This window comes from Felis catus, chromosome D2, assembly GCF_018350175.1.
Source record: "Felis catus isolate Fca126 chromosome D2, F.catus_Fca126_mat1.0, whole genome shotgun sequence".
Lineage (NCBI taxonomy): Eukaryota > Metazoa > Chordata > Mammalia > Carnivora > Felidae > Felis > Felis catus.
The window spans coordinates 83,063,704-83,087,506 of NC_058378.1; the positions used below are offsets into that span (position 1 = coordinate 83,063,704).

The following is a 23,803-nucleotide window of genomic DNA, read 5'->3' on the forward strand; positions in this document are numbered from 1 at the left end:
CTTCGGATTCTGTGTCTCCCTCTCTCTCTGCCCCTCCCTGCTCACTCTCTCTCTCTCTCTCTCTCTCTCTCTCAAAATAAATAAACATTAAAAAAAAGCCTAACCCTCTTGGTCAGGAGTGAGGTGGGAATTGGGAGGAGTGTTCATTTGCAAAGTAGTTTGTTCGAAACAGATAGTCCTGAAACACAATGGACTTCTGTCTCAATTTCTCTTTTTTTTACTAAACAACTTAACATTTTGCAAATAAAACTTTGATGGCCTGAAGCCTGACCCAAATGCAAACGCATGGTGGAAGGAACTGGGTGCTCGTCTGAAACTCCAGTGGTCTCTGGGCAGAGTGAGGACACAAGGCGGGAAGAGCATGAGGGACAGGAACAATCCTCAGCACCCTTTGGGGCCGGCCCGCTCGGGCAGGCAGGTAACGCGTCAGACGTCACTCATACCTCAGTTCCTGCTCGAGAGCAGCCTTGGTACGCCAGTGACCCGGGTCACCATGAGTAACCCGGCCTTCTTTCTATTTTAAGGAGCACAAAGTCCCTTGGTCACAGGATGTGCCACCTTCTCTGGGCGTGTGTGGGCAGGTCCTGTCGCCGAGACCCCACCCTCTCCAGCTCAGGTCAGCACCCAGCCGGGCTGAAGGTTTTCTGTGAAACAAACTGGGTGCCTTTGCTTGAGCAAGCCGCTCCTGTTTGTTCTGAGTGAATGAGACCCACCGTGAGCCTCACACGTGCCGTGAAAGGTGACAGGCACACCCAGAAGGCCACATTTTCTGTGGACACCACGCTCCTTTCGAACTTTTGTCTCTGTGCCCCCAAGCCCCAGGCCTGTGCCAGCCGCCTGATGCAAACAGCGTTTATGGAACTGAGTCAGAAACAGGTAAAAAAAAAGAGTGTCTGAGTGCTGCTTTGACTTCTCCTTTGCCACTTGCCGGCTTTGGATGCTCGGTCAAGTTCATTAACCTCCTGGGTCTCAGGTGTCTGTTCCTTGCTCATTTACAAAGCAAAAGGATTGATGTGGCCCACAGTAGCTCATGATCTCACCTTTAGTTTTTATTATAGTTTTTACACACCGCGGGTTTCTGCGAAGGAGGAGGATGGCCGCCAGGAGCCCTTTGCACACCTTGTCAGGGCTCCTCCCACAACCCTGAGAGCAGATCCTGGGTGTCGATCGTCATCCCATTTCACAGATGATTGGAATGAGGCTCCCTGAGATTAAGTAACTTCTCCAGCCCCAGGCAGCCTGATGCCAGAACCTCCCTGCTCAATCCTACACTGACGGTCATCTCTGTTATTTGTATTTCATTTTTTAGTCACGAGGAAACAGAAGCTCAGGAGGGGGTGTCACTGGGTCAGCTACGAGATGCCGGAGCAGTTGAGACACGGGGCCTCCGACTGTGTCTCCTCGCCCTGGGTGCTGCGGGTTTGGGGGTGAGGACGGGGAAGAGGGCTGCCATGGAGGGACCCGCCTTTCACGCCGACTGAAGGACTCGCCTGCCCATGGCCCCTGGGGGTTCTGGGTTCCGGGGTCAGGAGAGCACCCTGAGTGTGGCTCAGGGACCAAGGACCAGTCTCTGTGCTGCAGTTTCAGAATGAGGAAGGCTCCTGCTTGTGAACCCCTCCCTCCCACACATGCGATGCCTCGTTCAGACTGGCCGCCCGTCTACATTCTGGGGCAGGTGTCAGTGAAATTCGTTGGGCGATATGCAGGCAGCCCAGCTTACTCAGGAAGTACGCTCAGTGCCTGCCTGTCCTTCGCAGAATCTGCAGGCTCCCAGGGCCTCCCGGAGTCTGAGAAGGCTGCCGATCTGTCTGCCCGCATGGCCGCGTGTCACTTATGGGAGCACCGGTATTGCGTGGCCGTGTGGGGCTGGCTGGAAGAACACTGTAGACCCTGAAAAGTGTCACGTCCAGGGAGACCATTTTTCCTGCCCTGCCTGATCCACAGGGTTTGTTGAGATGATCAAATAAAATTAAAATGATAGCAGAGCCTACCTGGAGGTTATCCCTGCCTCCCGGAGTGCTTTGCAAACAACTCACTGGGGAGGGGTAGGGGAGCCTCATCACTTTGACATTAGTGCAAAGTATTGATTGCCCTAAAATTATCATCATGGACCCTGTGTTCTTATAAAATGGAGGAGCACAATATTCTGCATGACTTTTTTATTTTTGCAAATGTGGACGAACCTTGCCATCTAGCTCATCCTAACAGGACCACACGGGTTAATTAGGGGCTCATATCATGACCGCTGAAACATTCCAATTCCGTAGAATAGCTCAGCCCTCCATAGTGTTTCATGTGGGTCCATTACAACAGACGTGATGCACATTTGTTAAGTGATTTTCTTGTATTTTTTTAATTGAATTTTATTTTTTTTAATGTTTCTTTATTTTTGAGACAGAGAGAGACAGAGCAGAACGGGGGAGGGTCAGAGAGAGAGGGAGACACAGAATCCGAAGCAGGCTCCAGGCTCCGAGCTGTCAGCACAGAGCCCGACGTGGGGCTCGAACTCACAGACTGCGAGATCATGACCTGAGCCGAAGTCGGACGCTCAACGGACTGAGCTACCCAGGCGCCCCAAGGTTAAGTGATTTTAGAACAGCGAATTACGTCTATGCCCAAGAGTGGTCTGCAAACTCTGTTCTTCCTTAAGAAGATTTCTAAAGAACACACACACAGTTTCATTACCTTCTACCTCAGACATAGTGAGAGAGCCATGCTCTTTATCTCCAGAATTGTGCAAGCTAGTTCCCTGTATAGATTCCTGTTTTGAATGGTTCCTCATAGGTCATCTGTGATTTAAGGATTGAGATACTTTGTCCCCTAGCGAAACCAGGCTCTGCTCAAACGCTGAGAGGAATAAATGCAGTCTTTATATCCTATAATGTCCTTTGCACCAACACATGGTGGGGGTGCCTGCCTAGTTAGCAACCCATTTGCATGGATTTGTTACCCTTATCTGTTTTCTCTTCCATGACTTGCCTGCATTATCACACTCTGGTATAAAATTAAACCTTCAAAGAACATAAATGTTTTTAGCTTCAAAGAATTTAGAACATTTTCACTGTTGAGAATCATATTTTTAATGCGCTCAAAGTTGCACAAGTTAATTTATTGGAGTAACCTTGACTTCGGGGTGGGTGGTTATAGAGAACTGACTTTTCAGAGAATGAGCACAGTTTTGTGACTAAGTACCTGTTTAAGTGGAATGTAACACCTGCTTTTGCAATGTCTGTCCTGACTTCTCAACAGTAAGCTCCGTGGGGGGCAGGTATCCGGGTTGGCACAGGGCTGATCACATCACAGGTATTTAATTCATGTTTCTTGAATGAAAAAATATTATTTCTAAGACAGATTGTGAAAAAATAGTAGACAAGAAGGTCACGAATCCCTAATAGCTTCATAAAGGATATATCTTTCCGTCCAAAGACACGACATTTTGTAAACTATGCCGAGAGACTTCTGCTCTGTTTGGCTTTGGTTACATCAAGACATGACAGAGTTATTATTTCAGAATCCTGTCCGTGTTCACTCTGACTGACTAGTGGGATATTCAAGCTCAAAAGATCCTCAAAGGGATTTTCTGGAAGAATATCGTACTGGCAAAGTAGGTCTAATCCATTTGGGAGCTCTCCAAAAATTTCCTAGTTGCCTGTTGTGTTCTCATGAGACTGTGAATCGATTCTATGCACCTGTTCTAGAGGGCAAACCAGCATCTGTGTTCTGTGTCTGCCCTGGCCTCGACTCGGGGAAGGCCGGCAAGCCACGGTGCTCTAAGCCATTTATTGGCCTCTGGCTGGGCCGGATTCTGCTGGGGCTGACACACTCCCATCCAGGCAACCAGACTGTGTCAACGGCAAAGGGTCGGTTACCAGAACTTGTTGCAATGTGACATTTTCGTTTTGACTAATTCACCGCAATCCTTCTAAACCAAAAATACATTTAGCTTCCCTAGTGAGAAGGCTGCAGGGCTATAATTTTTGTCTTTCTTAATCTTCTCACTTCCTAGTCTTTTCCATATAAAAACTGCACCCTGCCACCTCAAAAATGGGTTTGAAGGTCATATATCAATACTCCTACCCGCCACTGGTTTTGAATTTTGTCAACAACTAGGGGTCCCGGGGACCAGGGAATTTACCCCAAAGTCTCCCCCACCTTTTGCCTCCAACACCTGGTCCTGGAAAGATGAGTTCTGAATCCCTCTGCACCTGAAAGTGTTTGTTCATACAGTGGAATAAAAAATACCTGGTCCCTCCTGAGGAGGAGATCCTAAGTGCTAAAGTGCTTTGAGCTACTTAAAGTAAAGGTGCGTACCACAAACCTTTATTATCTTAGGGAGTGAGACCCGGCTGGAAGGATCCATGGTCTTGGAATCATTCTACTGCTTTGAACGCTGCATGGCCTGCAGACATTTCCCTTTCATCTTCCCCACCCTAGAGGGAAGAAAGCTGGTCAAGGGTACATCATTTAAGGAGCGTCATGAGATACAAAACTATCACAAAGTGACAGCCAACCAGGGCTGCCCTTACCCATGCGGATTGTCCAGACAAGCTAGCCAGTAACCTCTCGGGGGCTGACGTACAACAGACTAGACATAATGAGGACACAACATAACATAGAGTTCAGAATAAAATTCCATCTCTGGGAGCGTATTCCATTGGCTTTCTCTGCTCCTGTTTCCGCTGGTGCCTGGCCTTCTGGTAGAAAACGATGATGACCACGGTGACAACACTTAGAAGAATGACGAGGAGCGTGAGCCAAAACGAGTAACCATAGCTGTGGGTCGTTCCTCTGTAGGTGGTTGTTGGATACAGTGGGTACAGCGTCTGGGCCAGCTCTTCCGAGAGATGATTGGATTGTGTGTTGGCCACGAACAGTATCATGGTCAGGAAAACGAACAACGCTGGAAAGAAGATTCAGGTTCGTGAACAATATGAAGTGTTGTGATGCACTTTTCTCATGTCGCTTCCTTCCTTTCTTTTCTTTAAATTTAAATCCATGTTAGTTACCATACGGTGTGATAATGGTTTCAGGAGCAGAATTGAGTGATTCATCACTTAGATGTAACACGTCACTTTCTTTCTTAGTGGAACATGTGCTCTGTGGGCATTTATGGGATGGCTAGGTTACGGTCTTCTAGGTGTTAGGGTGTAAAAGAAACGTAAGAGACGAGCTAGATCTTAGGCGCGAGAAGCTAAAGACAGTGCAGGCAGCGTCCGGCCAAGGGCAAACACGCAGCTCAAGCCCATCCCGAAGGGTCTGCTCGGCTGAGGGCGCGTCACATGGCCCCTCCCAGTGCACACAGAGCTGTGCTGAATGAACTGGGGAATGAGTAGACAGGAGAGTCAGCAGGAAGCTTTCTAGAGAGGTCTGGATAGATGACAAGGATTCAAAGAAGCTGGGAGGACACAGCATGGCAAGCAGAAGACACAGCCTACACAAACCCACCCGGGGACAGTGAGCTCAGAGCAGCTGGGACTGTGAGACAGGACCCCACTGATGGGGAGCCGCTCCGAGGGTCCTGAGCACTGAATACAGAGGAGGAGATCACCGCAGGGAGCCCCAGACACTGGCTCGGAGGCTAGACTTTCATTCTGCACACAATGGAGTGTGGCGATTAACTGGGAAGGGTCTTCTCACTAAGCTCATTTTATTTTATTTTTATTCTGTTTAAAGTTTATTTATTTATTTTGAAAGAGACAGAGGGAGTGCAAGTCGGGGAAGGGCAGAGAGAGGAGGAGACTGAGAATCCAAAGCGGGTTCTGCACTGTCAGCTTGGAGCCCGACGTGGGGCTCGAATTCACAAAACCATGAGATAATGGCCTGAGCCGAAAGCAAGAGTCAGGCGCTTAGCCGATCTGAGCCACCCAGGCACCCCATAAACTCATTTTAGAATGTTTTGGTCGTCTTATTGTCCCTTTTTTATTCTTCATAACGTCCTCCCCTGGAGAATGTGCCTTGGTATTGATTCTGGACAGCCACCTTGGCCCCCATGGAGAACAGAGTCCTGGAGTCAGAGAGAACTGGATTCCAGGGCTCTGGCCTCCTGGCCCCGGTGACTTGTGCACTTCCCTGGACCTCTTTCCTAGCCTTCCAGAGGGGGTCAGCTGGAGGCAAAGAGAAGATTCAGATTCATGGTTGGTTGAACTAGGGCTGGGCTGGGAGTGGGGAGGGGGTGACGGCCAAAGGGCACGGGGTTCTCTCTGAACTGATGCAACGTTCCAAGGCCGACGGAGGTGGCGTTTGCACATCTCTGGGAGCATTTACCCAACACTCGACAGACTTGGGGGGAGTGGTCAACGTGTCCTGGCTGCAGCCCACACCCGGGGACTTTCCCCAAGCCTCCAAAGGCTCTAGCTTGTGGGCTTTTGTGTGAGAAGAGTGCTCTGACTCTCCCCGATGGCAGACCTTCATCCTCAGTGTGACGGTTTCACTTCTCAATAATTTGTGCATCTGAGAGCCCTCTCCTCTGATACTCTGTGTGTCTCACACTCCAATTAGCCTTCATTGCGCTCTTGTGAAAGTTCTTATGAAAACTTAGTCACAAAGGGGCGGGGTGAACACAGGGTTAAGACACCTTTTCATTCGATGGAACGTGCTGGCTTTGGTTTGAACTGGGAGGGGCTGTTGCAGACAGGTGCTGACGTGAGCCCCTGTATGAAGGAGATGCCTCTCCTTGTCTCCTCTCCAGCCTTCGGGGACAGGGGATTCACAGAGGGATAAAGGGAGCCCCGAGGTAGAAGGGGGATCTCCCGAAGGCTCAGGACATTGTCGCCAGTCCTGGCCCGTCACCCTCAGGCCGTGGGACCTGTCACATCACTTTCTGCTCTCTGGGTTCCTTGGCTGAGGATCAAATGTGTGGGGGAAGACAATCTGGAGAGTTCTCTCAGGCTCCAACATTCTCCTGTGGTTATACCCACTATGGTCAGGGCTGGGCCATGCCGGGCCGGTGTGGTGCTAAGGGCAGGCTGGGGTCAGGGGACACAGGAGCCTGGGAGGTGACTGCAGGCGGAGACTCACGGAAAAGGAGTTTTCACTACCTTCCGCACAGCCCAAGCCTGTGTGAAGACGATCGGGAGTCCCCAGAGGCAAACCCGGGGCAAAAGCCTGGCTTCTCAGAGCTCTGGGATCAAGAAGTCATGGGAGGCGTTCAGAGGAGGCCAGACACAAAGCCCAACGCCACAAAGCTCTCCCTGTGACCTCTGCCACAATGCAGACCTTCTCCTGACACACGGATATCATCTCAGACTGTTTTCCTGCCTCCCCCGCAGACTCTTCTGTGTGTTCGAACTTGCCCCAAGCCGGGAAAGGAACGCCACACGACTCTCTCCCCACTCTCTCCCCGTCAGACAAAGCTTTGTTGTTACAAGTAGGTGGGGATGGAGGGGTTGAGGGGAAGGCCGCCGGCCTGGTGGTTTTCTTGTTTTCTTCCACAAACATGCATCGGCCTCCACCATGTAAAGAGCCAGTGCGTACTCAACTGTGGAGACAGAGCCTAAAGCTCCAGCTTTGCAGAAACAGGGTCTATGAGGCAATGGGCTTTGAGGCCTGCAGGCTGTAGTGGCGACATCGTCCCGTTTTGTCCCTACGACCCCGTATCCAATCTTCTTCTGGCACTAGGTCCTTATTTCCCTCTTAAAGACGCCCCCAGCCCCCGCTCCAAGGGGTCAGGCGTCCCAGCCGTTGGCTGAGTCAGCCAATGAGTTCAACTCCATGGAGGTTGTTCCAGGGCCGGGGAAGGACAATTCCAGGGAGAGTCAGATTTGGGGGAAAAGAAGTCCTTTCTTCTGGGGTGGTTGGCCAACATCCTGACTTTAAGGGGACCTGTCTGCTGCTTAACACCAGAGAGAACACTGGGAAAATCAAGAGAGAAGCAACCTGCAAGGCATCTGTTCTGAGGGCGTGGGTCGAGACCCAGAATCCAGCTGCACCTGAAGCCACCACCTTTTTTAGTTTCTTAATTACCTGAGCAAAAATTAAAAGAATCCTTTTTTTTTTTTTTTTTTTTTACCCTGGCAAAGAGTGCCAATGAGCCCTGCCTTTGGTTTGACCGAGGTGAGTTGTAGTGGTAGAAAGAGCTTGGGGAAAGGAAGCACGGCCTTTGGGTGAGGATATCTGAGTTTGTAAGCGAGTCCCTTAGCATGACTCTTGGGGAAAGCTGATGCAGGAACACTCATTCCACAGCGCTGTGGGGCCTGGCCCACGGCGGATGCCCTTTAACTCGGGGGGTTGGCTCGTGTTTACCACCAGGTAATACAACCACAGGAAGAAAGGAAAGGGCAAATCATGCATGAATGTGGCTAAAGCAGCCCAACCCCAATCCTCAGAGCCGAGGGGTGGGTATGCAATGTGGCCTTACAGGCGTTCCTGGTTCCCGCCTCTGGCCTGGCTTGCCGATTATGAATGGCACTCTTAAGAGCATCCCATTTGTGAGTGTCGAGCTGCATGGATTTCCCCTGTTTCACGCCGTCCGGGGCTGGCTCCTCAACTATTAGTGTGAAGAAGGCGGAAGTGTCCTTACCACTTGGAGCTGCCTGGGCTCCAGCCAGGGCGTCCTTTCCCGCCCCCCCTGCCCCCCAAGAGCCCTGTCTTCTCCAGCACACCACTGCTGAGAGCCACAGCTCAGAAACCCAGGGACCTCTTCCCGCCACCTGAATCCGGCCTGTGCAAGGACGGCCTCTCACAGAAGGACAGAAGGAAGCAGCCCCGAGTCCTCCTTGAGGCTTCCTGATACCAGACCACCTTTCCTGTGCTGGAAAGTTCCGGGCCCGGGGTTAAAATGCACTACCTAGAACTTAGATGAAACCACGTCCAGAGTCCTCCCAGGGGGAGGACAGACTTCTTCAGATCCTTTCTCGAGATCAGGTTTTCATGGTGGAGAGAGAGAGAAAGCAGAAGAAGCCTGGCCACCTGGCGAGGGCAACGAGGCCCCCCACTGAGCAGGCCTTTGGGCATTTACGGCAGCTGCAGAGCCTGGCGAAAACCCAGCGAGAGCCACACACGCTGTGACTCAAGCTGGGATGCACTTCCCATCTGCGCTGCACCCCCCACCCCAGCCTGGACCAGTAAACAAGTAAAATAAGCCAGTCACACTGCACAGAATCAACCGGGGCTGTCACATCACCCGCAAGAAGGGTGTTGGCCCCAGATCCTCTAAACGACCTTCTTTGCGGTTCTCTGTGGCACAGCCATACAGAGGTGTCATGTTTGGGTTCTAGCCCACATTGACTGTTGTTACTTGGAGGTGAGAAGGAGAGTAAATAAGTGTGTGCGTGTGTGTGTGACTGTGTGTATGTGTGTGCGTGTGTACATGTTTGTGTATGTGCATCTGTGTATGCATGCATGCACTTCTGTGTGTGCGCACATCTGTGTGTGTTTAGATGTGTGCATATGTGTGGGTGTGCATGCACGTACATGTGTGTATGCGTGTGATCATACGTGCACATGTGTGCATGTAGAAGTATGTGCTTGTGTGCATATATGTGTATACATTTGTGTGTGTGCACACCTATATATGCGTGTGCGCGCACCAATGTATGTGTGTGTGTGTGCACACCTGTGTATGTGTGTGTGCACACAACTGTGTATGTGTGCATGTGTGTGCATATCCATGTAGGTATGTGCATGTGTGTGCACACTTGTGTATGTATGTGTGTTTGTCACCTGTGTATGTATGAGCGTGTGTGTGTGTGTGTGTGTGTGTGTGTGCACCTCTATACCTTACACGGAACCCCACTTGGAGTTAAACACGCTACAGGAGTTTTGTTGTCACAGATGAATGTTTTGTGGACTTAGAAGCATCATGTCTAACTCCTTACGTTCTACACTCGAGAGCAGAGACTGGCATCTGTTACGCATTTTAACACGTCACACCCTGCCCCCATCTGGCCCCTGGCCTCTCACCGGTGCATTCAAAACCATTTTATTTCCCAGGATGCTTAACAACGCTGCAGATGGGCAGAAGGAGAGCCCAGGCCGCAGCACGCAGCTCGGCACCTACTAGGTCTCCTCAGTTTCTACAGCCCGGCGGTGGCCACGTGGGCTCCTGTGTGTGCCAGATTCAGAGACGCAGAGACGCCGGGGACGTGCTTCCCAGCTGAGCGCCGGGTGCTCCCGGCACCACTCACCAGCAAGGCCACTCCAGGTGTACACGCCCACGGGCCCCAGGAACGTCTGGTAGGGGTTGCTGATGCTGTTGTAGAAGGTGAACCCGGAACTCAGCAGCGACGTGCACAGGCTGAGCACCAGCAGCAGGACGGCCACCAGGTGCAGCGTTCTTCGGGAAGAATTGTTCAACTTCTCTAGAACTAAAGCAGCGTTGGGTCAGCACGGAGCGCAAAATGCAAACCCCAGCCCTACAGACGGGAGGGCCGCTCCCCGCCACCCGGGTGGCTCTTGGACTCCACCCGCTGGGGCACCGGGGTTAGGAGCTGCAGGGGGCATCTCAGTGTGCGGGAGCAGGAAGGGGCGGGGCCTCACGATGCTCAGGCCCCCCTTGAGTGTGTGTAACCACAGGACCGTCCCAATTTCAATTTCCCAGAGGAAAGAGGGTGCCCTCCTCGATAGAGCTGCTACAGGGCTGGACGGCCCTCCTCAGTGCGTTCTGGCCTCAGACGCCTGCCACGGGCATTTCCACATCATCACGGACAGTGTCCCCCCCGCTCGGAGCACTACGATGCTTCCACTTGGGGGAACTTACAGGAGGCCACTATGAAAACCTGTGACAGAGAGGATCTGGTAAAGGCTGAGATTTCGGAGGTCGGCCCGTTACAGAGAAGGCCAGGAGGAGAGGAGCTGATGGTGACCAGGTAGCTGGCCCTGGAGACAGGCAGATGACTGCTGTGTGGACAAGTGAGGTGTCTCCACACTTCCCGACTTCACTTCCCCGGAGCCGGAGAGGACCCAGAGCCCACGTGGCTCGAACGCATGCGGAGGATGGACCTTGGGTGAACCATCAGAATTCTCTCCGAGCTGAATTCCTCTGGGTCCTGACAGCATTTTATAAAACGCGCATATCTCTTACGTGCAGAGGCGCTCTAGACATGAATACGCACTCGTATCCGTAACACAGATGCCCTGGGCCCCTGGCCATCACTTCCTGCTTTTGCCATCCTGCTGTTTCTAACCGCAACCAGCCACCCCCCCCCCCCGTGTCCCTGTTTCCTCCGCTCGCTCCTCTGTTTACGACACCAAACGACCAGTGACCGGAGGCATGTGTCCCCACGCTTACCTGTAACCCCAGCCAGGCACTTACAGAACGTCTCCAAAGGCTACCGGTGCGTTTTGGGGCCCCGGTGACTGCCATCACATCGACTAAAGTGTTTACCAAGATGTTCTGTGAAAGCCACGGCGACGTACAGAAAAAATAATCGGGGAAAAAGATTTCCGAGCTCCTAGTAACACGCTAACAAAATCCTTGGGAGTTGCCAGGTGTAAGAACCGTGACTAGGGGGCTGGTAAGAGAAAGTAAAAGCCTTCTTCTTTCCCTTCCTGTTTCTCAGGCCCCTGGGATAGAGCAGAGAGCCACTCACAGCCTCACCACAGAGCAGCTTTAAAGAACAGAAGCCAGAAGGGCCAGGAAAGATCCCTTGTCCCAGGGCTCGGGGGCCCCTTGTCTCTGTCTCTGGTCCCAATGCTTCAAAGAACAGGAGCCCCAGGGCCTTGTGCGCACCAGGGAGGAGCGTCCTAGCAGCAAGGGGCCCTCTCTTTGCAAGGTGTCTCCTTCTCATCACTGTGTCGCCTCAATTATTCGAAATCTCTTCATCGTGCTGTGCCCAGATGCGTATCTCCAGGACTTCTGCCAGAGTCCTGATGCTTCCTCTGGAGCAACACAGAAACCTCTTGCTCCGCTCTGCCTGGCAGCCTTTCAGGTATTTGAAGAGAGATCGAAACCCCAGTGTGATTGACAGCCCACGTCTCCGGAATGTTCTTTGTCAGGCATGATTCCAAAGCTCCTGCCAGCCTGACCCCAGCTCTGTACACACTTTACTCTGACTCCAAGCTTCAAAACATGCTGGCCAGAGGGCACAGCTCTCCCGGGGTCCGAACATCTACATTGTGAATTCAGATTTGTGGCTGTTAATCAGCCGTCCTCTAGGAGGGAGACAGACTTCCGGTCACTGGACAGTGGGCAGCGAGAGGCTGCAGAAACCAAAGTGGCGAAAACAAAAGCGGAGACTTGGATACTGCCCCGAGCAGCCCTGGGAGCCCTGTGGGGGAGCAGAGGGCAGAAGAGGGGGGTTCCCAGCCCAGCGGAATGGACACGATGACGTCACCGCCCTTGGCTGGAGAACATTTTGCTCCTCGGTGAGAGGCGGGCCTGAGAGCAAAGTTCACCTCCCACACGGCCAGTCAGTCCCCTTGTGCCCAGCGGTACCTGGACTTCTGCTAACGACCCACGGGCAGGGCCAAGTCCTTAGCACCGCTCTCTGTGTGACGCATCCCAGGTAAGAAATCTAATGACATAGGTTAAACTAAAAATGTGGTCCTTCCCGCCACCGCCGATTGCCTGGGTGGGGACGGCCAGGGTCCGATGGCCACCTGCCCTCCGGGCACCACACGCCCTCCAGGGCAGCCACCGGGGTCGGGCTGTTCTGAGGGCCCTGAGCTCGGGCTGAGATTTTCATTGCTCTCGGGTGGCACACACCTGCTTTGGAACTGGTGGATGACGACACCAGAGCAGGAGTAGGACAAAAAAGGGAAGCAGGACACACGTATTCAGCGGTGCGGCGTCTGGAGAGTTTCCAGCCGTCACCACGAGGAAGCATTGCTCCTCCCTGGACACCAAGGAGGAAGCTCGAAGGTCTAATCAGAAATGTGCTGGGGACCAAACAAACTCGGTGTTTAGCCAATAAGAAATAATTTGGATACTTAACTAGAAAATAAGACATTTCAGTGTGGGGAAAATGCCATCTCTGAAGTGCCCTGGAGAATATTTCTGCGTTATACACTTATTAAATGCTGTAAATGGATGTACGTTTGCAAATGGTGAACATTCCTCTTGTTCAGAGTAAACTACAAAGTGACAGTCAGGTTAGGCTTTGTTTTAGACTCTTGGTAAGATCTAACAGACATGATTTTTCAAAAGGGAGTCAATTTGGAGCCTACTGACTCAGACTTTTCTTTGTATTGATGTAGCAATTTATCTTAATTTTAACTGCCGTATTTTAAAATTCTAGTTCAGCCTCTGAATATCCTGCCACACAGGTATGACAGCTATATCTCCCAGCCTCCTCCTTGCTCAGAACGCAGACAATGGAAGCTGGAAATTTGGGGAAAGTTAGCAAGAACGAAATAGAATAAACCCCCATAGCATCTGACAGCTGCTCCCTGCCTACAAAATTAGCAAATACATTCCGTTCTTTTCTCTTCCTTTTCAGGGCCAAGCGTTGGAATCAGGAATTGGAACCAATTGCCCAGATTCTGGTAACCCCAGGAAAGAGGCCATGGCCCCCACAGCTGGGAGGCAGAAATGTGCCGGGGGCCGCGGGCAGTGTGCAGAAATGGGTCATCTGGACACCCGGGCTTTCTATGCATGGAGATTTAACCCTTCGGGACCCACTAGCCATCTGGTCCTTTTAGCTCTGGTTTTCCAGAAGTCCTCAGAACTCAGGGGAGAGCCAGTGGCTTTGTGGGTGGGTGGGAACTGCCACCACCCGCTCCTCAAACACCTGGTCATCAGGGAGCCTGGCCTGGTGGACCCCTCAGCCCGTGGACCACAGCATACCCCTGATAAGCTGGGCCTTTGAGATCTTCCAAAAAGTCCCAGCTGGCATGCCGAGCCTCTGGGAAATGTATCTGGGTTCTCTCGGGGAGAGAAGGAGGGAGAGTGCATTCTCCATCCCTATGCTCCATCACCCAGCGTGGTCATGTCTCTGGGGACAAGTAACAAGTTGCTTGTCCTTGGAAAAGCATAGGTGTATATGGGGTGGGGTAGGCGAGTAGGAGTATTAAGGAAGAAATAAGCCTCTTTTTTTCATCTCCTTGCAATTCATTGATTTTTGCAGCAGATTTACTTTTTCTATTTGTTGGTAGCTTGGGCCAATAGTGCAATTTTGGGTCCCCTGAGAACAAACTGGGTAGGTGGAGAAAAGAGACTGGTGGGCCAGTTGTTTGTTTGTTTGTTTGTTTGTTGGTGGTGTTTTTTTTTTTGGGTGGGGGGGAAGATTGCAGACTGGGTGAAATTCTCCCTTGCTCTCATAGCAACCTACACCACCTGATTTAACTGATGGGGGCCTTTCTCTAGATAGAAGCTATGGTGAGTTGACCAAGGCCAGCAGCCATGTGCAACGCCTCTCATATCCCCGTCCCTCCCTCATGAAGCAGCTGCTCAGGGAAGTGTTTTGGACTGACATTCACTATCCAGAACTTCTGGAGTAGCAAAAGCCAGGTGCTTCCTGGTAGACACAGGGCCTGTAACTCTTCATCTGGATATTGAACAAACCTGGAGACCACTAGAAGAAGCTAGGAGATGTCCTGGTCAGGCTGAGCTGCCCAAATAATCTAGCGACACATTGGAGAGTTTGCTTTCCAGGTTTGGCTGAATATTTCCCCCACCAGTTGACATACTGGTGGCTGGATTCTTCTGGCATGTGGATATCAGCCATTGTCCCTTTATGCTGTGCTGTCATTTCCAAATCTACAGCCCCCGTCGGCACGATATGTTCAATCCCATGCAGAAATGTAGCAGAGCTTGGCAATAGTAACTATTCTTTGGAGATCTTCAGGCCAAGAAGCTGGCATGGTTGACATCTTATTAAATGGAAAGGTTAGCCCTTCACTGCTGGGGAAGGAAGTGGCATCTATACAGATACTATTATACCGCCGATGATTGGTTGCTGATTTGAGATGAGCCCCAGGTGGTCATGAGAAACCAGCAGAGCAGCACCCCTTCCTCAGTCTCCAATTCTGCTCTCCAGGGAAAACATCCCTGGGTCTGCAGCGGCTGAACACCACGATATACGTCCTAGTTACATGACGTTTCCCTATCTTGGAGAACTGTTGAGTACTCCAAGTTCAAGGGTTGTAAAAACCATCAGCAAGGAAGCCCCCATAGGCTCTGGGGAGCCCTTAGCTGACATGAGCTGGAGCAGCTGAACTGTGTTCCTTCACTGATCAGGACGTGGTTTATCTTCTACGGCACCTAGAGGCTGGCAGTGACTTCACGACATTGGAACGCGGCTCTGCAGTAACAGACTAAAAGCAGAGAGCCAGGCAAAGCAAAGGCAAATGTGGGCCCTGAGCCTTCAGGATTGTCCCAGCCTACGCCTACCCCTGCCCTCTCCACTCCACGGTGCCCACTTCCCTCACACGGGGCTGCAGAGCCAGGCTGGGACCTACCCTTGCGGCCTCTGAGGTTCCCTGACACAGGGAAGCAGGGCTCTCCCTGAAGCCACGTCTCTCAAATTGGAGCCGACTGATTCCAAACAGATACAGCATGAAAATCAAAAAATTCGCAGGCTGCTATCACATATTTTAAAAAATGTTAAATGTGTCTGGAGATTCAGGAACTATGACACATTCTGGTTTTGAAAATGCTGTTCACATCCTGAATGTGTGACTGAATCTTGGAAAGTCTTAGCTTCTGGGTGCCGCAAAGGGAATATTCCTCCTTTCCCCGAGAAGCTGAGGTCAGGGCTGGAGGGGGGGACGGGGAGGGAGGTGGCATTACCGACAGGCTGGAGGAGACGTTACTTTTGCTAATGTCTTAAAAGACAAATTCTGTTACTTGGAAATACAACCACGTTGCTCAAACTCAGACTAAAGGCTTGAGTCTAAGGCTCCAACTCAAACTAAATATTACATTTGTACGAGATAGAAAACCATGCACATTTACAAGTCAAGAGGTAATGACTGTATTGGGCTGATAATGCCTGGCTACCTGTATGCAACACTGTTTAATGCAAGGTCAAGGTGCTGAATAAGTTACAAAGACCGCTCTTAACTTTTGAAAATGTAGTGGTATATGTTCAATCTTCAAAAGTCAAATAGGTAGCTAAATTCAACTTAGCATTCTCAGTGAATTTTTGTGTTCCATCCATCAAGAGAGGAGAGCATTATTATATAAGAAATCAGAAAAAAAAATGGGGCATTCCTACAAAACATGCAATGAATAGAATTAACAGAAATTTAGTACCAGGTCCGACAAAAATGAGATGTTTTGGAGGTAAAAATTCAAATTCGAGTAGATTAAAGAAATGAACTGGAGATCTGAGAAGGAGAACCTGATCACATTTTCCACTTTAGTCTTTCCTTGCCACCAACGGAGTTCTGGACAGGGACTGTTACCCCATCTAAAATACCACCATCCATACGCATACTTTTCCTACTACCCTCCTATGTTGGATACCATATTCCTGCTACATATATTTAATTAATTAGTTACTTGTCAGTAGACTTGGTAATATCACTTAAACATCGCCTCTGCTAGAATCATGTGGACCACGGTGCTCATAGACACAACCAGAACTGAGGAAGCTAAAACAATAATGTGGTGAAGTTTCAAAATTAAAGATATATTTTCATACCTACAAGCCATCTCAACGCTTACAAGGAGATCATTTTTGAACAGTTCTTTGGCCCATAAGGAGGATGACTTGGGTCTTACCCAGCTAACACAGTCTCACTGCGCCCCATTCAGATTAATTTATCATTTACCTTTAAAGCCTTTTTGTGATTCCTCAAGTCCATGACTGAATTCTTGGTGACTCTTGCCTTGAAAAAGTCCATAGGTGATAACAAGACTACCGTTTGAAGACGAGTCACTGATGGCAATTTGACTGCTGACCCATTCTTGAGTCCCGAGCATGGAGCAGACTACGATGAATGACCCGAAGCTTGTAAAGAAGCTGGATAAAAACATCAGTGTTTTCTTCTTCGTAGGCATCTTCTCAGGAAAGTAGGGGTCCTAAGGTTAAAAAAATATCAAAGGTCTTTTGATAATATTTTTGGACCCACTTGGAGTCCAGTATTTAGAAATGGAGTCGAATGCTTCTTATAAAATACGAAAGCTTGCTCTTCATAGGAAGGAATATACCGAGGACCATTGGACTATGAACATGGCCATAAAGATTTACAGCACCTGAACTTTGGTCTGGAGTAAGGGGTTGCTATGGTTACAGCCAACCAGTGGAAACAAGGGCTAGGCATGGTCTTCCTAAGGACTTCCTGGATCACACAATTAATTTATAACTCTTTGCCATGCGCCCTCGAAGCAAGTTCAGCCTACCATGTCAGGACAGGACTAGAATCCCTAAAAAAAATGTGGATCTGTCCTTCAAAAATGTTGCTGATTCTAGCAGCCAACAACATAGACTTGCTTTACTGGTTAAGGACTTGACCCTAACAACAGTTCAAAAAGAACCCTAAGAAGATTAAGTCTTTGCTAAAGGCTCTATGGAACGAAAAGAGAAAAGTTTACAAGCTCCTTAGTTTTTGACTTTGCTAGAGAGGTGCACGTTTGAAATTTCCTCTTCCAAAGTAGACTATATTTGCACGTTATTTAAATTATAACTTGAGAAGGCACATCTTTATTTGTCTTTCGTGCTCTGATGGAAATGGTTCTGAACATTCTGGCATCAGGGCTTTCTGCCACCTATCCATCCTCCCTGTTAAGCAACTAATGGTTTACCAATGCTCCTCTCTGTCTCTCAGAGAAACTCCCCCACGCTGCAAGCAGACCACTTCTCGAGATAATAAAAAGATGTCCACAGCGTGTCTGTCTTCCTCTTTTTTATTGTGCTCTCTTATTACAAAGTAATATTGTGTAGGCACATTCGTGTCCAGTGCTATTCTGAACAGCACCAAACTTGTTTGTGGTGGAACGAGTCGGTTGTCTGTCTTTCTCCTGAGGGGAACTGGACTGTGGGGGCTTCAGGACTCGGGACGTAATTGTTTTGCTCAACACTAGACCCCAGGGTCTGTCAAAGAGCAGACTCAGCCAATATTGGTTAAGTGAATTATTGGAGACACAAAAACAAATACTCCACTATCGTGGACACGTATGCTGTTTCAGTTTTTAATTCACGATGGCCAAGACCAATATATATATATTGGCCATATATATATATATATATATATATATATATATATATATATACCATGCATGAACATCCTTCTACATAAATCTTGTCTATATCCCTGGGTATCTCCTGGCTTAGACTTCTGGAAGTGAATCAGAGCACGTGAACTTTTACTGAAGCTGTTGCTTTTTGCTGTCCAGCTGCTCATTAGAAAAATTTGCAGTGATCTGACCACCCCCTCTTCACACAGCGAATGGCACGCTTTACTTGAGCTTCACAGCATTGCATAGTATCGGGAAAACTGTTTTTTCCCCCCAATTAAGTCTATTTATTTTGACTACATTTTTAAGGGATGGGACAGAATTTCAGAATTTTCAAATTACAACTTCAGCATGTTAAGGGGTGGGGCAGAATTTCCTTTTAGCCCGTTTTCTGAACATAATTTCGTATCGGGATATGCACATGAGATATGCTCATTACAAAAACTATATCGAATAGAAGTGATGGAAATAAAGACAAAAGCAATTATGATTAAAAATTCACCCTAGGAGAAGTAATTCTGGTCAGCCTTGGGCAGAGACTTTTACCTCACACCTTCCTGTCTATACATGCATTCATAATAAAACCAAGTTCTACTCTCTGTTGAACTCTAAAATGTGCTAGTACAAATGTCAGCAATTTTTCATGGGACTCCTCGTCAATCAGGTTTATCCTTGTATCACGTGACCATAATTTACTTACACGTGTCTTTTTGGGGGGGCACTTTTGTTGCATTTTCACTGCTGTACCCACGATGTGATGAGATCCCTTACGTGTTGAATTTTGTTAGCCTTTCCAGGTGTTTCTTCCTGATGAATTCTTACCCACAGAGCTGTTGAGTTAACAAATAGGTGCAGATCAGCAGAAAGTTTGGGCCAGTTTAAACATTGTGCACTTTGTGCGGGGACTTCATTTTCCCCCAACCTCATCACCACATACTAGTACTGATCCTTTTAACCTTTTACAAGCTGGGAGAGGAGAAATAGGTCGTTGGTGTTATTTTACAAGAAGAAGCAGTGATGATTAACTTATGTTAGTATGTTGATCACTCATTGGTGTTTTTGTTTTCACACATTTTCCATTGGCAGTGTTGGTTCATTTATTGTATGTAGAGATGCTATTTTGTATATGATTGATTGTACAGTAAGGGCATTAACCCGTGTCAACTCCACACGGCACCTAGATGTACACGAACACATACGTACATTCATTTCAGCGTTTGCATTTCACATATTCGTAGGGTTTTTGTTTTTTTTAACATCTTTGAAAATGTTTTGCTTCCTGAAGTTAAAAATGTCTGTACAGTCAGTCAAATATTTGTCTTATTTGTCCCGGATTCGATATCTCAACTCCCAAGTAACGAGGCCTTCTGCATATTCAAACCAGCTCAAGTTTTCTTAAAAATGGAAGAGGGATGCACTTTGTAAGGGTACATGGTTATATCACAGTTCCCAAGGGGAGGGGGACAATGAGAACTCAGGACGTCACCCCAAACTCGCCATTTCCATTTTCTCTGCTCCTTTCTACATATATTCCACTCTTCTGGGTTTATCTTTTCTGTATTAAGTGTCGTTTTTTGCCATTATCAGATTTCTGTCCTTAGACTTACTTTGCTTTCCTCTTCCTAATTTTTTAAAAATAGGGGCGCCTGGGTGGCGCAGTCGGTTAAGCATCCGACTTCAGCCAGGTCACGATCTCGCGGTCTGTGAGTTCGAGCCCCGCATCAGGCTCTGGGCTGATGGCTCGGAGCCTGGAGCCTGTTTCCGATTCTGTGTCTCCCTCTCTCTCTGCCCCTCCCCCGTTCATGCTCTGTCTCTCTCTGTCCCAAAAATAAATAAAAAACGTCGAAAAAAAAATTTTTTTAAATAAATATTTCATTTCCTTAATTATTTTGTTACTGGATTAATAATGAAAGTATTTAATACTGAACTTTCCTTTCAATGTAGGACTTTGGCCAGGTCCCATAGGTTTTAGGTAGAGTCTTTTGCAAACTGACATGTAACATTTTTAAATTGCAATTTTTGTTTCTTCCTTAGTGAGGAATAAGTTTGTCAAATAATGATATGATAGTATAGTTTCTATTTTTTGTTATTTACTTTTGCTTTTCTATAATTTTGATAAAAGAATGTAGTCTTGCGATGTTTACTCTTTGCATTTTATTGATATTTTCTGTGTCAATTTATAAGCCATTTATACAAACCTTTGTAGCATTTCATGTCACTTGACGCTATTCCATTTTATGGATTTACCATCATTTATTTTTTAAGTTTATTTATCTGTTTTGAAAGAGAGAGAGAGAGGGCATGAAAGCAGGGGAGGTGAAGAGAGAGAGGGAGACAGAATCCCAAGCAGACTCCACACTCAGCACAGACCCCGACACAGGACTCGATCTCACGACCGTGAGACCATGATGTAAACCAATATCAAGGGTCAGACACCCCTACCATCATTCGTTTAACAGTGTTCTGTTTTGGACATTCGGACAACAACGTATGGGAAAGCTCTCTTTCCTATAGTGCTGGGAAAGGCTGGCTATTACGTTTTTAAATTCTGGACATTGTTATCGGTAATACAGGTAATTGTTATATAACAATTCTGTGATCTGCCTCTCTGTGATCACTATAGTTTTACCTTTCCTGGAATTTCATAGAAATGATATATATAGTATGTAATCTTTTGTGTATGGTTTGCTTTGAGATTCATCTGAATGTCCCCAAATTTGTTAATCCATTCAGCCATTGGACTCTTGGGTAGATTCAAGTTATTGACTACTATGAACAAAGCTACTAGGAGCATTTGGGTACAAGTCTTTGTGCGGATATTTTCTTTCCTTTCTCTTGCATAGATTCATGGGAGAGAAACTGCTGGGACATATGGTAAATATATTTAACTTTAGAAGAAGCTGAGGGGATGTTTTTCCGGAGGGGCTGTGCTAACGTGCATTCCCACGAGCTCTGAGTGTGGGGTTCCAGTGGCTCCATATCCTCTCCAACACTTGCTATTATCAGTCCCTTAAAATCTGGCATTATAATGAGTGCTTAGTAGTGTCTCAGGATGGTTTCGAGTTGCATTTTGCTAACATCATTATTATGGAGCATCTTTTTATGTGCTCACTCACCTTCTGTATACCTTCTCTGGTGAAATATCCATTTCAATCTTATGCGCATTTTCTTACCATGGTTTGTCTTCTTCCTGTTGAATTCTGTGAGTTCTTTCTATTGTGTTTTCTGCATGTAAATCCTTCATTAGATACATGCTTTGCTACTATTTTATTCCAGTCTCTGGCTTGTCTTTTCAGTTTCTTAACAGTATTTTTCAAAGAGAATTTTATTTTTATTTTTTTTTTATTTTTGGGACAGAGAGAGACAGAGCATGAACGGGGGAGGGGCAGAGAGAGAGGGAGACACAGCATCGGAAACAGGCTCCAGGCTCCGAGCCGTCAGCCCAGAGCCCGACGCGGGGCTCGAACTCCCGGACCGCGAGATCGTGACCCGGCTGAAGTCGGACGCTTCACCGACTGCGCCACCCAGGCGCCCCACAGAGAGAATTTTTTTAAAAAATTTGGTGAAGTCGTGTGTACCAATCTTTTTATTTTATGAATTGTGATTCAAATGAGATATGTAAGAAATCTTTGTCTGACCCGAGATTGTAAAGGTTCTTTTTCTCCTATGTTTTCTTTTAGAGGTTTTATAATTTTAGTTTTTACGTTTATGGTTAGCGCATATCTTGCATTACTTTCCGTATAGAGTATGAGGTAAGGTCTGCAGCTCATCCTTACTCATGTGGATATGCATCTGTTCAACCGATTTCATGAAAAGCCTATTTCCTAATGAACTGCCTTGTCATTCCGGTCGAAAATCAGATGACCACATTTGTGTGGGTTTCTTTCTGGATTCTCTGTTACAAGGTCTTTCTTCCCAGCCCTGTATAAGCTCTGGGAACTGTAGGTCACACTGCTCTTCTGCGGGTCTCTTGCTGGCCCCAGGCAGCTTCCTCTCACAAGTGTGGATCAGTACTCAACCACAGATTCGAGGCATCTGTCTGCAGTTTCCTCTGTCCACCAGGAGTACACCACAAATTCCAGTTGCTTTTGGCTTCCCAGTTTCTGATCTCCCTCTCTTTGGGCTCTTTATGGCTTCCTCTTCTTCCTTGGAAATTACCTGGGGCTGTGGTCAGTCTCTTTTCATTTGTTTTTCTCTCCGGAATCACAGTCCTATACTGCCAGATGTCTGGTGTGCAGAGATCATTCCTTCGTATACCATTTTCTGTTCTATTGATTTTTTAAGCCTGGAGGGCCAATCTGGTCGCTATTACTCTCCATCAGGTCAAAGGAGGCTTTGTTCTTGAATGGCAACATGGCGGCCACATTGTCTTCCTTTCAGACTTTTGTACATATGGGTCTGTCGTCTTTTGACCCTGAAGGCTGTTGTGGAAAAGTCCGAGGTTTGTTTTTTGCTTCTGATTGGGACTTACTTGTCCCAACGGCATAGCAACAAAAGTCTTCATTGGGGAAATCTAGTCACCTGGTAACCTGGATACATTTTTGCATAGATTGTTCTGTATAATTCTTTTTCTCTTTCTTTTTCTTCATGGGTTGTCTTTCCAGTCTTCCCATTCAGTTCATCGCAGGGAAATTTTTCTGTATCATATCTGTGAATTGTGAGCTCCCTTTGCTGAAATCTTCCCTCAGGCACACCAGTCATTCTTGAGTTGGGTTATCTCTGACCCACCATTTCTCTCTGATTGCTTTCGCGTCTGATCTTTTTTCTCCGAATACACTGTTACTTCCCTCCATAATGAGAACTTGTCTTTCAGCCAAGCCTTTTTCTAATTTGTATAAAAATAGGAAATATGTAAATCTGAAATTGTGTGGTTTGGAGTTCTAATTTGTTTTCTTTGCTCTGAAATTTCCTTTTCATCTGGTCTCTGGTGTTTTACTATTTCTCTATTACTCCTTTGTTTTATCAAATTCTTCTTACTATAAGTTCTTGCAGGGGAAACTGCTTCTGTTCATGGGACCGAGTGTTCTCCCAGCCTGAAGAGGGTTCGCTGTTTTCCTTTCCTTTTGCTGAATGTTTGCAAAGTTCCCTTGGCATTTTCCCCCCACTGCTTATGCTGAAAGTGGGCATCCTGTCCAACCGTTGGTTTGTTCTAACGGATTTCGAGTGTTTCTCCCTGACACCCTGCTCACCTCCCCCGGGCTACTTGGTTGTATCTTCTCCAAGCTTCGGTGTTTGGGACGACTTTCGATCTTTTTTTGCTCCAAATGCACCCAGGAGGGAGAGAATGGACAGGGAAAGCTCTGACCGGTTGGCTTAAGCTCGTGTAAATCTGGAGCAACGGCAGCCTCACGCATCACCTGACCCAGGGCCTCAAACGCGGGCTCCTCATCTTGCTCTGTTTCCATCTGCTGCTTGTGTTTCTTGAGGCTCTGCTCCTGAGTCCACAGACACTCCTCCTTTTCCAGAACGTTCATCATGTCAGCTTCGAGTTACTGCAAAACAAAACAAAGCAAAGCAGAACAAAAGAGAACAATAAAAAACAAACAAACAAACCTCAAAACACAGCGATGACACCCCCCTCGTGCCTCTGCTGACAAATTTGTTGGCATTTTTAGTAGCTCAAATGTGGTCAGGCACCCACAGGCCTAGTGTTTGGGGGAGGAGGTACTGGAATTGCTTTGGACTCATTTTGAGTTTGGGGAGGCGGAAGTTACGACCTTGCTGCAAGTCCAGAACCTTCCACAA

At 47.9% G+C, this 23,803-nt stretch overlaps 1 protein-coding gene across 1 annotated transcript; it reads right to left on the reverse strand.

Annotated features, from left to right (window-relative positions):
- Positions 1-3,055: 3,055 nt before the first annotated feature.
- On the reverse strand, positions 3,056-17,193 carry CLRN3 (clarin 3). The gene is made up of 3 exons (XM_003994520.4): positions 16,654-17,193; positions 10,125-10,304; positions 3,056-4,900 (listed from the first exon to the last, which is right to left on the reverse strand). Exons 1-3 carry the CDS (start codon positions 16,880-16,882, stop codon positions 4,620-4,622), a joined length of 690 nt encoding a protein of 229 aa, XP_003994569.2. The 5' UTR covers positions 16,883-17,193; the 3' UTR covers positions 3,056-4,619.
- Positions 17,194-23,803: the final 6,610 nt, after the last annotated feature.

What these genes read in the sequence shown, in the direction of transcription:
- CLRN3 (XM_003994520.4), bottom strand. Translation starts at nt 16,882, where the DNA reads ATGCCTACGAAGAAGAAAACACTGATGTTTTTATCCAGCTTCTTTACA. An exon ending in ATCACAAAAAGGCTTTAAAG is followed by an intron (nt 10,305 to 16,653) that starts GTAAATGATAAA and finishes ACGCTGCTTTAG; the next exon opens with TTCTAGAGAAGTTGAACAAT. An exon ending in CACCTGGAGTGGCCTTGCTG is followed by an intron (nt 4,901 to 10,124) that starts GTGAGTGGTGCC and finishes TCTTCTTTCCAG; the next exon opens with CGTTGTTCGTTTTCCTGACC.